Source organism: Cydia strobilella, chromosome 26, assembly GCF_947568885.1.
Source record: "Cydia strobilella chromosome 26, ilCydStro3.1, whole genome shotgun sequence".
Classification (NCBI taxonomy): Eukaryota; Metazoa; Arthropoda; class Insecta; order Lepidoptera; family Tortricidae; genus Cydia; species Cydia strobilella.
The window spans coordinates 5,022,363-5,039,339 of NC_086066.1; the positions used below are offsets into that span (position 1 = coordinate 5,022,363).

At 50.2% G+C, this 16,977-nt stretch overlaps 1 protein-coding gene across 1 annotated transcript in view; it reads right to left on the reverse strand.

Moving 5' to 3' along the window:
- Window positions 1-16,977, reverse strand: part of LOC134753055 (titin-like) — a 41,210-nt gene that overhangs the window by 582 nt on the left and 23,651 nt on the right. The window contains 3 exon segments of the mRNA XM_063688817.1: window positions 1,876-1,998; window positions 3,096-15,296; window positions 16,311-16,772. Of these exon segments, the coding sequence (XP_063544887.1) occupies window positions 1,876-1,998; window positions 3,096-15,296; window positions 16,311-16,772 (12,786 nt within the window).

The following is a 16,977-nucleotide window of genomic DNA, read 5'->3' on the forward strand; positions in this document are numbered from 1 at the left end:
ACCAGCCAAAATGTATGAAACAGCCAAATATTTCGCGATAGTTACCCCCTTAAATAAAACCTTTAAGTCATTATCTTATCTGTGGTTGTACACGCAAAGGGATGCTTTACTTATTATTCTGAGCAAAGGCCGTAAAGGGACGTCAAGTCAGCCCTAATAATTGCTCGTAGCAATGCTGAGTCGAACGGGGTCGAGATTGCCCGAAAGGAGGAGTGTCGCCCTACTGCCTATACTACATAGGTATTTGACTTCGACAAACGGTCCATATGACTGTGACTGACACTTTTCTGACATACATATATAATATATATCACTCAAAGTTATCCCCTTCACAAATATACCCCGCAGTTTTGAATAATACCTAACCAATAGAGTCTGTTCGGAAAAAGAAAGAGTCGTGGAATGTATTGGACCCCATACGTTTCACGACGAACAGACTACATTATATCCCGCTATTAAAAAGTTTTCATAGACTGATTAGTCAATAAAAGTTTTGATTAGCTAAAATAAAATTATATATGTGAAACCTCTTGCGCGACATTTTTGAGCTTTATTCAGGTCATATAAATATAAATAAATAAATAAATATGGATCGTTTTTGAAGTCAATAATGTAGGTAATTAATAAAAAACAAACAAACGTAGTTCCCATTTTCCTTTCTGGATATTGACATATTTGACATTATGGAAAATTCTTTTGACTCTTCTTCTTCTCGTGTCGATGGTTTGGTATAAATTTCATATTAAGCGGGACCAGAAGGTAGCGACGCTTAACGCCCTGTCTGTTGCATCCCGTAGATCTTGCTCGGAACATGTGTGCGGGTTCGCTGGGCAGGACAGCATGTGTCTCATCGTTTGGGGAGCCGTGCCACATACGCATAGGGTATCTGCGCCGTTTAGGCCGCCCCACCTTACCAAATTCTCTATGCTGCGGCCAACATGGGAACGCAGTCTATTTAAGGCTTTCCAGATCGGCCATGGTTGTTTGTATCTTTTGACTTATTTCGTTTTTTTTTAATAGCCTAATTTAGTGTCCCACTGCTGGGCAAAGGCCTCCCCTCGTTTCCTCCACTCGACTTTATTATTATTATAAAAATTAGGAGCGAAAAACAAATTTCATACGAGGACGACCGGTCTGGCCTAGTGGGTAGTGACCCTGATTGCGAAGCCGACGGTTCTGGGTTCGAATCCCGGTAAGAGCATTTATTTGTGTGATGAGCACAGATATTTGTTCCTGTGTCATGGGTATTTTCTATGTATTTAACTATTTATATATTATATATATCGTTGTCTGAGTACCCATAACACAAGCCTATCCTTGGGCTTACCGTTACCGTGGGACTTAGTCAATCTGTGTAAGAATGTCCTATGTCCTGCTGAGTTGGGTCCATTTCGTGATGCTCACTTAATGATTTCTTTTTTTCTTGCTGTTGTTGCCTGTACATGTTCTACATGTGTTGTGATCGTCATGAATAAATATCTTTTATCTATTTTTTTATATTTTATTTATAATATTTATTTATCATACAAATTTTTAACTGCTTTTAACTAAATATTAAAGCATAGATGTGGTTGATATTCAAATTGTGTCAAAATGTTTTCAATTATATTGTTCCTGAGTCATGGGTGTTTTCTATGTATTTAACTATTTATATATTATATATATCGTTATCTGAGTACCCATAACACAAGCCTTTGTATCCAGAGGAAAATGAGGACTACGTTTGTATGAAAAGGTGATTTCGCGAAGGTCGTCCACTTTTGTCTTAAAGCTTTGTCTACACAATATATAGGTATAATCTATCGCTGATAGAAGTGATATAAGATGAACGCATATAATAGTCTGCGGACAGTCAGTGCACCAGGTGGTGCTTACCTTTAGTGCCCTTCTGGAGCGCCAGCTTGCCTCCCTTCTTCTCGTCGACCGGGGCCGCGGGTACCACCGGAGCCTCTGGGGCCGCGGGCGCCACCGGAGCCCCGGGCGCTGTTGGTTTCTTACCTGTATTAAAATTTTGTAAAATTTTAGTTCCAGCTGCTATAAACTGTTATTACTAATAGCAAAAATAATTAAGTAGACATAGAGTGCTCACTCCATACATCAGTTTTGTTACCAAAAAGACTATTATTTTCGTAGTCGACCTCTAGCGTCAAGTAGCGGAATTATCAGTACTGCTACTTTTACTATATTATTATTGTAGGTGACTGTACATCATACCTACTTAGTTTGTGAAATTGCTATAAAATAATAAGTAAATATTGAGTTAATTAAAGAAATGCCGCAATCACGGTTCAAAACTTTAGAATTTTTACAGTTTTCCTGTAATTTCTATAAAATTTAAGGATTTTCCGAGAACATATCTCCACATCTTCACACACTCGCACACACAGACGAGCATATCTGTAGGTACTAGATTCAAGCGCAAGACTTGTTAAAAAGCCAGACTATTTTTTGGAGTTTACTTTCATATACCCGGGCTATGAATATTAAAGGGGAGTAAAAATCAAACGTTACGTTATATTTCGTGCGCAACTTAACATGTGTATCCCCTAGACACAGACATAGTTATGTACGTAGCTCATAGGATATATATAAGGACCAATCACTCATGTAATTAGTGCAGTAATAAAGCATCATTTAAGATGAACACTCGTTTCTACTCAACTCCGAATCCTCACCTTATAATATGTTATAGTGTATTTTACAGTACATCTGGTGCAACTTACGAAACCGATGCTATAATAAGCACATTACGTAACAACGTCAAATAATTATGGGCCATGTGTACTCGTGTCGATTTAAAACACTCCCTTTGGTTGTGTTTTAAAATTCGCCACTCGTTGCGTTTTTCCTGTTTTTCGCACTTGTATCGTAAATAACTAATTGTGACAGTTTCAACCGAAAGGTACCACATTCTCGCTTGTCAATAAAGTTGATTTCAAATTGAAGCTGTGTGGAAATAGCGCCTTATTGACAACCGACAATAAGTATCCTTTTGATTGAAGATGGCACAATTATAATCGTTAGTAAGGAGTAAACTCCAGTCGTGCGTTGGAGCTGACACACACGCAACTTTTTTAATGAATGTAATTAATTACCTGAAGCGAACTGTTCCGAGATAATCTCCACCTTCTCTTCAGTTTCCTTCTTCTTAATGCGGAGCTCTCTTTCTTCCTCGGTCTCCTCCGTCTCTTGTTTTTCTGTCTCCTTCTTCTTCTTGATGCGGAGCTCTCTTTCTTCCTCGGTCTCCTCCTTCTCTTGCTTTTCTGTCTCCTTCTTCTTCTTGATGCGGAGCTCTCTTTCTTCCTCGGTCTCCTCCTTCTCTTGCTTTTCTGTCTCCTTCTTCTTCTTGATGCGGAGCTCTCTTTCTTCCTCGGTCTCCTCCTTCTCTTGCTTTTCTGTCTCCTTCTTCTTCTTGATGCGGAGCTCTCTTTCTTCCTCGGTCACCTCCTTCTCTTGTTTTTCTGTCTCCTTCTCCTTCTTGATGCGGAGCTCTCTTTCTTCCTCGGTCTCTTCCTTCTCTTGTTTTTCTGTCTCCATCTTCTTCTTGATGTGGAGCTCTCTGTCTTCCTCGGTCACCTCCTTCTCTTGTTTTTCTGTCTCCTTCTTCTTGATGCGGAGCTCTCTTTCTTCCTCGGTCTCTTCCTTCTCTTGTTTTTCTGTCTCCTTCTTCTTCTTGATGTGGAGCTCTCTTTCTTCCTCGGTCACCTCCTTCTCTTGTTTTTCTGTCTCCTTCTCCTTCTTGGTGCGAAGCTCTCTTTCTTCCTCGGTCACCTCCTTCTCTTGTTTTTCTGTCTCCTTCTCCTTCTTGATGCGGAGCTCTCTTTCTTCCTCGGTCTCTTCCTTCTCTTGTTTTTCTGTCTCCATCTTCTTCTTGATGTGGAGCTCTCTGTCTTCCTCGGTCACCTCCTTCTCTTGTTTTTCTGTCTCCTTCTTCTTGATGCGGAGCTCTCTTTCTTCCTCGGTCTCTTCCTTCTCTTGTTTTTCTGTCTCCTTCTTCTTGATGCGGAGCTCTCTTTCTTCCTCGGTCTCTTCCTTCTCTTGTTTTTCTGTCTCCTTCTTCTTCTTGATGTGGAGCTCTCTTTCTTCCTCGGTCACCTCCTTCTCTTGTTTTTCTGTCTCCTTCTCCTTCTTGGTGCGAAGCTCTCTTTCTTCCTCGGTCACCTCCTTCTCTTGTTTTTCTGTCTCCTTCTCCTTCTTGATGCGGAGCTCTCTTTCTTCCTCGGTCTCTTCCTTCTCTTGTTTTTCTGTCTCCATCTTCTTCTTGATGTGGAGCTCTCTGTCTTCCTCGGTCACCTCCTTCTCTTGTTTTTCTGTCTCCTTCTTCTTGATGCGGAGCTCTCTTTCTTCCTCGGTCTCTTCCTTCTCTTGTTTTTCTGTCTCCTTCTTCTTCTTGATGTGGAGCTCTCTTTCTTCCTCGGTCACCTCCTTCTCTTGTTTTTCTGTCTCCTTCTCCTTCTTGGTGCGAAGCTCTCTTTCTTCCTCGGCCTCCTCCTCCTCTTGTTGTAGTGGCTTGCTGCCTGGTTGGTCAGGTTTGCGTGGTTGGTCAGGCTTGCTTGGTCGGTCAGGCTTGCTTGGTTGCTCAGGCATGCTTGGTTGTTCTGGCGTGCTAACTGGGTGGTCAAGCTTCCTTGGTTGCTCAGGCATGCCTGGTTGTTGTGGCGTTCTGCCTGAGTGGTCAGGCTTGCTTGGTTGCTCAGGCCTGCCTGGTTGTTGTGGCGTGCTGTCTGGGTGGTCAAGCTTGCTTGGTTGCTCAGGCATGCCTGGTTGTTGTGGCGTGCTGACTGGGTAGTCAGACTTGCTTGGTTGCTCAAGCCTGCCTGGTTGTTGTGGCGTGCTTTCTGGGTGGTCAGGCTTGCTTGGTTGTTGTGGCGTGCTGCCTCGGTGGTCAACCTTGCTTGGTTGCTCAGGCATGCCTGGTTTTTGTGGCGTGCTGCCTGGGTGGTCAAGCTTGCTTGGTTGCTCAGGCATGCCGGGTTGTTGTGGCGTGCTCTCTAGGTGTTTAGGCATGCCTGGTTGTCGTGGCGTGCTGCCTGAGTGGTCAGGCTTGCTTGGTTGCTCAGGCCTGCTTGGTTGTTGTGGCGTGCTGTCTGGGTGGTCAAGCTTGCTTGGTTGCTCAGGCATGGCTGGTTGTTGTGGCGTGCTGCCTGAGTGGTCAGGCTTGCTTGGTTGCTCAGGCATGACTGGTTGTTGTGGCGTGCTGTCTGGGTGGTCAGGCTTGCTTGGTTGTCGTGGCGTGCTGCCTTGATGGTCAGGCTTGCTTGGTTGCTCTCTTTCTTCCTCGGTCTTCTCCTCTTCTTTTACTGTTTCCTTCTTCTTCTTGATGAGCTCTCTTTCTTCCTCGGTCTCCTCCGTCTCTTGTTTTTCTGTCTCCTTCGTCTTCTTGATGCGGAGCTCTCTTTCTTCCTCGGTCTCTTCCTCCTCTTCTTTTACTGTCTCTTTCTTCTTCTTGATGAGGAGCTCTCTTTCTTCCTTGGTCTCCTCCGTCTCTTGTTTTTCTGTCTCCTTCTTCTTCTTGATGCGGAGCTCTCTTTCTTCCTCGGCCTCCTCCTCCTCTTGTTGTAGTGGCTTGCTGCCTGGGTGGTCAGGCTTGCTTGGTCGGTCAGGCTTGCTTGGTTGCTCATGCATGCCTGGTTGTTGTGGCGTGCTGTCTGGGTGGTCAGGCATGCCTGGTTGTCGTGGCGTGCTGCCTGAGTGGTCAGGCTTGCTTGGTTGCTCAGGCCATCCTGGTTGTTGTGGCGTGCTGTCTGGGTGGTCAAGCTTGCTTGGTTGCTCAGGCATGCCTGGTTGTTGTGGCGTGCTGCCTGGGTGGTCAAGCTTCCTTGGTTGCTCAGGCATGCCTGGTTGTCGTGGCGTGCTGCCTGAGTGGTCAGGCTTGCTTGGTTGCTCAGGCCTGCCTGGTTGTTGTGGCGTGCTGCCTGGGTGGTCAGGCATGCCTGGTTGTCGTGGCGTGCTGCCTGAGTGCTCAGGCTTGCTTGGTTGCTCAGGCATGCCTGGTTGTTGTGGCGTTCTGCCTGAGTGGTCAGGCTTGCTTGGTTGTCGTGGCGTGCTGCCTTGATGGTCAGGCTTGCTTGGTTGCTCTCTTTCTTCCTCGGTCTTCTCCTCCTCTTCTTTTACTGTTTCCTTCTTCTTCTCGATGAGCTCTCTTTCTTCCTCGGTCTCCTCCGTCTCTTGTTTTTCTGTCTCCTTCTTCTTGATGCGGAGCTCTCTTTCTTCCTCGGTCTCTTCCTCCTCTTCTTTTACTGTCTCCTTCTTCTTCTTGATGAGGAGCTCTCTTTCTTCCTCGGTCTCCTCCGTCTCTTGTTTTTCTGTCTCCTTCTTCTTCTTGATGCGGAGCTCTCTTTCTTCCTCGGCCTCCTCCTCCTCTTGTTGTAGTGGCTTGCTGCCTGGGTGGTCAGGCTTGCTTGGTCGGTCAGGCTTGCTTGGTTGCTCATGCATGCCTGGTTGTCGTGGCGTGCTATCTGGGTGGTCAGGCATGCCTGGTTGTCGTGGCGTGCTGCCTGAGTGGTCAGGCTTGCTTGGTTGCTCAGGCATGGCTGGTTGTTGTGGCGTGCTGCCTGAGTGGTCAGGCTTGCTTGGTTGACGTGGCGTGCTGCCTTGATGGTCAGGCTTGCTTGGTTGCTCTCTTTCTTCCTCGGTCTTCTCCTCCTCTTCTTTTACTGTTTCCTTCGTCTTCTTGATGAGCTCTCTTTCTTCCTCGGTCTCCTCCGTCTCTTGTTTTTCTGTCTCCTTCTTCTTCTTGATGCGGAGCTCTCTTTCTTCCTCGGTCTCGTCCTCCTCTTCTTTTACTGTCTCCTTCTTCTTGATGAGGAGCTCTCTTTCTTCCTCGGTCTCCTCCTTCTCTTGTTGTAGTGGCTTGCTGCCTGGGTGGTCAGGCTTGCTTGGTCGGTCAGGCTTGCTTGGTTGCTCATGCTTGCCTGGTTGTTGTGGCGTGCTGTCTGGGTGGTCAGGCATGCCTGGTTGTCGTGGCGTGCTGCCTGAGTGGTCAGGCTTGCTTGGTTGCTTAGGCCTGCCTGGTTGTTGTGGCGTGCTGTCTGGGTGGTCAGGCATGCCTGGTTGTTGTGGCGTGCTGTTTGGGTGGTCAGGCATGCCTGGTTGTTGTGGCGTACTGTCTGGGTGGTCAGGCATGCCTGGTTGTTGTGGCGTGCTGCCTGAGTGGTCAGGCTTGCTTGGTTGCTTAGGCCTGCCTGGTTGTTGTGGCGTGCTGTCTGTGTGGTCAGGCATGCCTGGTTGTTGTGGCGTACTGTCTGGGTGGTCAGGCATGCCTGGTTGTCGTGGCGTGCTGCCTGAGTGGTCAGGCTTGCTTGGTTGCTTAGGCCTGCCTGGTTGTCGTGGCGTGCTGCCTGAGTGGTCAGGCTTGCTTGGTTGCTTAGGCCTGCCTGGTTGTTGTGGCATGCTGTCTGGGTGGTCAGGCATACCTGGTTGTTGTGGCGTACTGTCTAGGTGGTCAGGCATGCCTGGTTGTCGTGGCGTGCTGCCTGAGTGGTCAGGCTTGCTTGGTTGCTCAGGCATGGCTGGTTGTTGTGGCGTGCTGCCTGAGTGGTCAGGCTTGCTTGGTTGCTCTCTTTCTTCCTCGGTCTTCTCCTCCTCTTCTTTTACTGTTTCCTTCTTCTTCTTGATGAGCTCTCTTTCTTCCTCGGTCTCCTCCGTCTCTTGTTTTTCTGTCTCCTTCTTCTTCTTGATGCGGAGCTCTCTTTCTTCCTCGGTCTCTTCCTCCTCTTCTTTTACTGTCTCCTTCTTCTTCTTGATGAGGAGCTCTCTTTCTTCCTCGGTCTCCTCCGTCTCTTGTTTTACTGTCTCCTTCTTCTTCTTGATGCGGAGCTCTCTTTCTTCCTCTGCCTCCTCCTTCTCTTGTTGTAGTGGCTTGCTGCCTGGGTGGTCAGGCATGCTTGGTCGGTCAGGCTTGCTTGGTTGTTCATGCTTGCCTGGTTGTTGTGGCGTGCTGTCTGGGTGGTCAGGCATGCCTGGTTGTCGTGTCGTGCTGCCTGAGTGGTCAGGCTTGCTTGGTTGCTTAGGCCTGCCTGGTTGTTGTGGCGTGCTGTCTGGGTGGTCAGGCATGCCTGGTTGTTGTGGCGTACTGTCTGGGTGGTCAGGCATGCCTGGTTGTCGTGGCGTGCTGCCTGAGTGGTCAGGCTTGCTTGGTTGCTTAGGCCTGCCTGGTTGTTGTGGCGTGCTGTCTGGGTGGTCAGGCATGCCTGGTTGTTGTGGCGTACTGTCTGGGTGGTCAGGCATGCCTGGTTGTCGTGGCGTGCTGCCTGAGTGGTCAGGCTTGCTTGGTTGCTTAGGCCTGCCTGGTTGTTGTGGCGTGCTGTCTGGGTGGTCAGGCATGCCTGGTTGTTGTGGCGTACTGTCTGGGTGGTCAGGCATGCCTGGTTGTCGTGGCGTGCTGCCTGAGTGGTCAGGCTTGCTTGGTTGCTTAGGCGTGCTTGGTTGTTGTGGCGTGCTGTCTGTGTGGTCAGGCATGCCTGGTTGTTGTGGCGTACCGTCTGGGTGGTCAGGCATGCCTGGTTGTCGTGGCGTGCTGCCTGAGTGGTCAGGCTTGCTTGGTTGCTTAGGCCTGCCTGGTTGTCGTGGCGTGCTGCCTGAGTGGTCAGGCTTGCTTGGTTGCTTAGGCCTGCCTGGTTGTTGTGGCATGCTGTCTGGGTGGTCAGGCATACCTGGTTGTTGTGGCGTACTGTCTGGGTGGTCAGGCATGCCTGGTTGTCGTGGCGTGCTGCCTGAGTGGTCAGGCTTGCTTGGTTGCTTAGGCCTGCCTGGTTGTTGTGGCGTGCTGTCTGGGTGGTCAGGCATGCCTGGTTGTTGTGGCGTACTGTCTGGGTGGTCAGGCATGCCTGGTTGTCGTGGCGTGCTGCCTGAGTGGTCAGGCTTGCTTGGTTGCTTAGGCCTGCCTGGTTGTTGTGGCGTGCTGTCTGGGTGGTCAGGCATGCCTGGTTGTTGTGGCGTACTGTCTGGGTGGTCAGGCATGCCTGGTTGTCGTGGCGTGCTGCCTGAGTGGTCAGGCTTGCTTGGTTGCTTAGGCCTGCCTGGTTGTTGTGGCGTGCTGTCTGGGTGGTCAGGCATGCCTGGTTGTTGTGGCGTACTGTCTGGGTGGTCAGGCATGCCTGGTTGTCGTGGCGTGCTGCCTGAGTGGTCAGGCTTGCTTGGTTGCTTAGGCCTGCCTGGTTGTTGTGGCGTACTGTCTGGGTGGTCAGGCCTGCCTGGTTGTCGTGGCGTGCTGCCTGAGTGGTCAGGCTTGCTTGGTTGCTCTCTTTCTTCCTCGGTCTTCTCCTCCTCTTCTTTTACTGTTTCCTTCTTCTTCTTGATGAGCTCTCTTTCTTCCTCGGTCTCCTCCGTCTCTTGTTTTTCTGTCTCCTTCTTCTTCTTGATGCGGAGCTCTCTTTCTTCCTCGGTCTTCTCCTCCTCTTCTTTTACTGTTTCCTTCTTCTTCTTGATGAGGAGCTCTCTTTCTTCCTCGGTCTCCTCCGTCTCTTGTTTTACTGTCTCCTTCTTCTTCTTGATGCGGAGCTCTCTTTCTTCCTCTGCCTCCTCCTTCTCTTGTTGTAGTGGCTTGCTGCCTGGGTGGTCAGGCTTGCTTGGTCGGTCAGGCTTGCTTGGTTGCTCATGCTTGCCTGGTTGTTGTGGCGTGCTGTCTGGGTGGTCAGGCATGCCTGGTTGTCGTGTCGTGCTGCCTGAGTGGTCAGGCTTGCTTGGTTGCTCAGTCCTGCCTGGTTGTTGTGGCGTGCTGCCTGGGTGGTCAAGCTTCCTTGGTTTCTCAGGCATGCCTGGTTGTTGTGGCGTGCTGCCTGAGTGGTCAGGCTTTCTTGGTTGCTTAGGCCTGCCTGGTTGTTGTGGCGTGCTGTCTGGGTGGTCAGGCATGCCTGGTTGTTGTGGCGTGCTGTCTAGGTGTTTAGGCATGCCTGGTTGTCGTGGCGTGCTGCCTGAGTGGTCAGGCTTGCTTGGTTGCTCAGGCCTGCCTGGTTGTTGTGGCGTGCTGTCTGGGTGGTCAGGCATGCCTGGTTGTTGTGGCGTGCTGTTTGGGTGGTCAGGCATGCCTGGTTGTTGTGGCGTACTGTCTGGGTGGTCAGGCATGCCTGGTTGTTGTGGCGTGCTGCCTGAGTGGTCAGGCTTGCTTGGTTGCTTAGGCCTGCCTGGTTGTTGTGGCGTGCTGTCTGTGTGGTCAGGCATGCCTGGTTGTTGTGGCGTACTGTCTGGGTGGTCAGGCATGCCTGGTTGTCGTGGCGTGCTGCCTGAGTGGTCAGGCTTGCTTGGTTGCTTAGGCCTGCCTGGTTGTTGTGGCGTGCTGTCTGGGTGGTCAGGCATGCCTGGTTGTTGTGGCGTGCTGTTTGGGTGGTCAGGCATGCCTGGTTGTTGTGGCGTACTGTCTGGGTGGTCAGGCATGCCTGGTTGTTGTGGCGTGCTGCCTGAGTGGTCAGGCTTGCTTGGTTGCTTAGGCCTGCCTGGTTGTTGTGGCGTGCTGTCTGTGTGGTCAGGCATGCCTGGTTGTTGTGGCGTACTGTCTGGGTGGTCAGGCATGCCTGGTTGTCGTGGCGTGCTGCCTGAGTGGTCAGGCTTGCTTGGTTGCTCAGTCCTGCCTGGTTGTTGTGGCGTGCTGTCTGGGTGGTCAAGCTTGCTTGGTTGCTCAGACATGGCTGGTTGTTGTGGCGTGCTGCCTGAGTGGTCAGGCTTGCTTGGTTGCTCAGGTATGGCTGGTTGTTGTGGCGTGCTGCCTGAGTGGTCAGGCTTGCTTGGTTGACGTGGCGTGCTGCCTTGATGGTCAGGCTTGCTTGGTTGCTCTCTTTCTTCCTCGGTCTTCTCCTCCTCTTCTTTTACTGTTTCCTTCTTCTTCTTGATGAGCTCTCTTTCTTCCTCGGTCTCCTCCGTCTCTTGTTTTTCTGTCTCCTTCTTCTTCTTGATGCGGAGCTCTCTTTCTTCCTCGGTCTCGTCCTCCTCTTCTTTTACTGTCTCCTTCTTCTTCTTGATGAGGAGCTCTCTTTCTTCCTCGGTCTCCTCCTTCTCTTGTTGTAGTGGCTTGCTGCCTGGGTGGTCAGGCTTGCTTGGTCGGTCAGGCTTACTTGGTTGCTCATGCTTGCCTGGTTGTTGTGACGTGCTGTCTGGGTGGTCAGGCATGCCTGGTTGTCGTGGCGTGCTGCCTGAGTGGTCAGGCTTGCTTGGTTGCTTAGGCCTGCCTGGTTGTTGTGGCGTGCTGTCTGGGTGGTCAGGCATGCCTGGTTGTTGTGGCGTGCTGTTTGGGTGGTCAGGCATGCCTGGTTGTTGTGGCGTACTGTCTGGGTGGTCAGGCATGCCTGGTTGTTGTGGCGTGCTGCCTGAGTGGTCAGGCTTGCTTGGTTGCTTAGGCCTGCCTGGTTGTTGTGGCGTGCTGTCTGTGTGGTCAGGCATGCCTGGTTGTTGTGGCGTACTGTCTGGGTGGTCAGGCATGCCTGGTTGTCGTGGCGTGCTGCCTGAGTGGTCAGGCTTGCTTGGTTGCTCAGTCCTGCCTGGTTGTTGTGGCGTGCTGTCTGGGTGGTCAAGCTTGCTTGGTTGCTCAGACATGGCTGGTTGTTGTGGCGTGCTGCCTGAGTGGTCAGGCTTGCTTGGTTGCTCAGGTATGGCTGGTTGTTGTGGCGTGCTGCCTGAGTGGTCAGGCTTGCTTGGTTGACGTGGCGTGCTGCCTTGATGGTCAGGCTTGCTTGGTTGCTCTCTTTCTTCCTCGGTCTTCTCCTCCTCTTCTTTTACTGTTTCCTTCTTCTTCTTGATGAGCTCTCTTTCTTCCTCGGTCTCCTCCGTCTCTTGTTTTTCTGTCTCCTTCTTCTTCTTGATGCGGAGCTCTCTTTCTTCCTCGGTCTCGTCCTCCTCTTCTTTTACTGTCTCCTTCTTCTTCTTGATGAGGAGCTCTCTTTCTTCCTCGGTCTCCTCCTTCTCTTGTTGTAGTGGCTTGCTGCCTGGGTGGTCAGGCTTGCTTGGTCGGTCAGGCTTACTTGGTTGCTCATGCTTGCCTGGTTGTTGTGACGTGCTGTCTGGGTGGTCAGGCATGCCTGGTTGTCGTGGCGTGCTGCCTGTGTGGTCAGGCTTGCTTGGTTGCTCAGTCCTGCCTGGTTGTTGTGGCGTGCTGTCTGGGTGGTCAAGCTTGCTTGGTTGCTCAGGCATGGCTGGTTGTTGTGGCGTGCTGCCTGAGTGGTCAGGCTTGCTTGGTTGCTCAGGCATGGCTGGTTGTTGTGGCGTGCTGCCTGAGTGGTCAGGCTTGCTTGGTTGCTCTCTTTCTTCCTCGGTCTTCTCCTCCTCTTCTTTTACTGTTTCCTTCTTCTTCTTGATGAGCTCTCTTTCTTTCTCGGTCTCCTCCGTCTCTTGTTTTTCTGTGTCCTTCTTCTTCTTGATGCGGAGCTCTCTTTCTTCCTCGGTCTTCTCCTCCTCTTTTTTTACTGTTTCCTTCTTCTTCTTGATGAGCTCTCTTTCTTCCTCGTTCTCCTCCGTCTCTTGTTTTTCTGTCTCCTTCTTCTTCTTGATGCGGAGCTCTCTTTCTTCCTCGGTCTCTTCCTCCTCTTCTTTTACTGTCTCCTTCTTCTTCTTGATGCGGAGCTCTCTTTCTTTCTCTGCCTCCTCCTTCTCTTGTTGTAGTGGCTTGCTGCCTGGGTGGTCAGGCTTGCTTGGTCGGTCAGGCTTGCTTGGTTGCTCATGCATGCCTGGTTGTTGTGGCGTGCTGTCTGGGTGGTCAGGCATGCCTGGTTGTCGTGGCGTGCTGCCTGAGTGGTCAGGCTTGCTTGGTTGCTTAGGCCTGCCTGGTTGTTGTGGCGTGCTGTCTGGGTGGTCAGGCATGCCTGGTTGTCGTGGCGTGCTGCCTGAGTGGTCAGGCTTGCTTGGTTGCTCAGGCCTGCCTGGTTGTTGTGGCGTGCTGTCTGGGTGGTCAGGCATGCCTGGTTGTCGTGGCGTGCTGCCTGAGTGGTCAGGCTTGCTTGGTTGCTCAGTCCTGCCTGGTTGTTGTGGCGTGCTGCCTGGGTAGACAGGCTTGCTTGGTTGCTCAGGCCTGCCTGGTTGTTGTGGCGTGTTGTCTGGGTGGTCAGGCTTGTTTGGTTGTCGTGGCGTGCTGCCTTCATGGTCAGGCTTGCTTGATTGCTCTCTTTCTTCCTCGGCCTTCTCCTCCTCTTCTTTTATTGTCTCCTTCTTCTTCTTGATGAGGAGCTCTCTTTCTTCCTCGGTCTCCTCCGTCTCTTGTTTTTCTGTCTCCTTCTTCTTCTTGATGTGGAGCTCTCTTTCTCCCTCGGTCTCCTCCGTCTCCTTCTTCTTCTTGATGCGGAGCTCTCTTTCTTCCTCGGCCTCCTCCTCCTCTTGTTGTAGTGGCTTGCTGCCTGGGTGATCAGGATTGCTTGGTCGGTCAGGCTTGCTTGGTTGCTCAGGCCTGCCTGGTTGTTGTGGCGTGCTGTCTAGGTGGTCAGGCTTGCTTGGTTGCTTAGGCATGCCTGGTTGTTGTGGCGTGCTGCCTGGGTAGTCAGGCTTGTTTGGTTGCTCAGGCCTGCCTGGTTGTTGTGGCGTGCTGTCTGGGTGGTCAAGCTTGCTTCGTTGGTCAGGCTTGCTTGGTTGCTGAGGCCTGCCTGGTTGTTGTGGCGTGCTGCCTGTGTGATCAGGCTTGCTTGGTTGTCGTGGCGTGCTGCCTGAGTGGTCAGGCTTGCTTGGTTGCTCAGTCCTGCCTGGTTGTTGTGGCGTGCTGCCTGGGTAGACAGGCTTGCTTGGTTGCTCAGGCCTGCCTGGTTGTTGTGGCGTGTTGTCTGGGTGGTCAGGCTTGTTTGGTTGTCGTGGCGTGCTGCCTTCATGGTCAGGCTTGCTTGATTGCTCTCTTTCTTCCTCGGCCTTCTCCTCCTCTTCTTTTACTGTCTCCTTCTTCTTCTTGATGAGGAGCTCTCTTTCTTCCTCGGTCTCCTCCGTCTCTTGTTTTTCTGTCTCCTTCTTCTTCTTGATGTGGAGCTCTCTTTCTCCCTCGGTCTCCTCCGTCTCCTTCTTCTTCTTGATGCGGAGCTCTCTTTCTTCCTCGGCCTCCTCCTCCTCTTGTTGTAGTGGCTTGCTGCCTGGGTGATCAGGATTGCTTGGTCGGTCAGGCTTGCTTGGTTGCTCAGGCCTGCCTGGTTGTTGTGGCGTGCTGTCTAGGTGGTCAGGCTTGCTTGGTTGCTTAGGCATGCCTGGTTGTTGTGGCGTGCTGCCTGGGTAGTCAGGCTTGTTTGGTTGCTCAGGCCTGCCTGGTTGTTGTGGCGTGCTGTCTGGGTGGTCAAGCTTGCTTCGTTGGTCAGGCTTGCTTGGTTGCTGAGGCCTGCCTGGTTGTTGTGGCGTGCTGCCTGTGTGATCAGGCTTGCTTGGTTGTCGTGGCGTGCTGCCTGAGTGGTCAGGCTTGCTTGGTTGCTCAGTCCTGCCTGGTTGTTGTGGCGTGCTGCCTGGGTAGACAGGCTTGCTTGGTTGCTCAGGCCTGCCTGGTTGTTGTGGCGTGTTGTCTGGGTGGTCAGGCTTGTTTGGTTGTCGTGGCGTGCTGCCTTCATGGTCAGGCTTGCTTGATTGCTCTCTTTCTTCCTCGGCCTTCTCCTCCTCTTCTTTTACTGTCTCCTTCTTCTTCTTGATGAGGAGCTCTCTTTCTTCCTCGGTCTCCTCCGTCTCTTGTTTTTCTGTCTCCTTCTTCTTCTTGATGTGGAGCTCTCTTTCTCCCTCGGTCTCCTCCGTCTCCTTCTTCTTCTTGATGCGGAGCTCTCTTTCTTCCTCGGCCTCCTCCTCCTCTTGTTGTAGTGGCTTGCTGCCTGGGTGATCAGGATTGCTTGGTCGGTCAGGCTTGCTTGGTTGCTCAGGCCTGCCTGGTTGTTGTGGCGTGCTGTCTAGGTGGTCAGGCTTGCTTGGTTGCTTAGGCATGCCTGGTTGTTGTGGCGTGCTGCCTGGGTAGTCAGGCTTGTTTGGTTGCTCAGGCCTGCCTGGTTGTTGTGGCGTGCTGTCTGGGTGGTCAAGCTTGCTTCGTTGGTCAGGCTTGCTTGGTTGCTGAGGCCTGCCTGGTTGTTGTGGCGTGCTGCCTGTGTGATCAGGCTTGCTTGGTTGTTGTGGCGTACTGCCTGGTTGACCTGGCTGACTAGGTTGAGCCGGTTTGCCTGGCTTGCCAGGGCGGCGTCGCCTGTGACGTACACCATTGCTATCCTCGTAATCTTCATAATATTCCTCTTCTTCTATTTTTTCGTGTTTCTTGATGCGGATCTCCCTTTCCTCCTCGGTCTCCTCATCGTCTTCCTCAATTTTTGATTTTATTATCCTCTTTTTCATTTCGATGTCGGTTTCATCAATATCACCTGATTGTCCTGGTTTACCTGTTATATTACAAAAAATACATGATGACTAGATATTTATACAGGTTTCGCAACAATACTGTTTACAAGACGCCAAGTGAAGTTACACTGTATTTCAACTGCATATACACTGCAGCTTCTAATTTACCTAGATTTAAGCCTATTTTAAAGTTGTGTATGTTATGTGTGTTTCGAATAGAGCATCGAATCGAGTTTCGAATAACTTAAAATGAACAATAAATAATTTTTAATGTATTTTTGACTTTAAAGTGTGTTGAAAATGACAACAATGGACCAACTCACACAAGTGTTATTTATAAAAACTGATCACTAGATAAAAAACCGGCCAAGTGCGAGTCGGACTCGCGTTCCAAGGTTTCCGTACATTACACAATTTAAACAATGTATTTTTTATGCGAAATGTCTTAAACTAAGTAATTAAGTCCGACTCACGCTTGACTGCACATTTTTAATAGGTTTTCCGGTGATCTATAGGTAAAGATCTACTTTGTGTATTTTTTTCATACTTTTTGACCCAGTAGTTTCGGAGATAAAGGGGGGGGGAAAGGTCATTTTTTGCCTATTTTCTTGAATAACTTCTAAACTGTTTAGCCTTAAATTATATAAAAAATATATTTGAAATTTTCACAATGAGCTCTTTCATTTGATATGTAACTCGATATAGTTTGACACACTTTATTTTTTAATTTGTCTCATTTACCCCCAAAAGCGGCCTCCGTGTTTAAAATTAATTTGTTTACGTTACATGTCCACCTTTGGGTCGCAAACTTACATATGTGTACCAAATTTCAACTTAATTGGTCCAGTAGTTTCGGAGAAAATAGGCTGTGACAGACGGACAGACAGACAGACGCACGAGTGATCCTATAAGGGTTCCGTTTTTTCCTTTTGAGGTACGAACCCTAAAAAAAGGTGCATAAAACTTTGTGTATATTTTTCAGTGACAATATCAGGAGTTCGTCTATTTTTGTGATTGATTGCGATTTATGTGTTGCGTATTTGTGATTTATATACTGCCTGGTTGGTCAGACTTGCTTGGTTGCTCATGCTTGCCTGGTTTTTGTGGCGAGCTGCTTGTTTGGTCAGGCTTGCTTGGTTTCTCAGGGCTGCCTGGTTGTTGTGGCGTGCTGCCTGGGTGGTCAGGCTTGCTTGGTTGCTGAGGCCTGCCTGGTTGTTGTGGCGTGCTGCCTGTGTGATCAGGCTTGCTTGGTTGTTGTGGCGTACTGCCTGGTTGACCTGGCTGACTAGGTTGAGCCGGTTTGCCTGGCTTGCCAGGGCGGCGTCGCCTGTGACGTACACCATTGCTATCCTCGTAATCTTCATAATATTCCTCTTCTTCTATTTCTTCGTGTTTCTTGATGCGGATCTCCCTTTCCTCCTCAGTTTCCTCGTCGTCTTCCTCAATCTTTGATTTGATTATCCTTTTTTTCTTTTCGATGTCGGTTTCATCAATATCACCTGGTTGTCCTGGTTTACCTGTAATATTACAAAATACATGATGACTAGATATTTTATACGTTTCTGTACCAAAATTTCAGGATCTCGACCAACTCCTCGCGCACACTGGTCTCGTTTGAAAACTTTTGCCAAAGTATATCATACGGGACCAGATTGAAGGCCTTCGATAAATCTAAGAAGCAGGCGTTCACTGGTGTATCCCTGCAAGTATAATACTCGACAG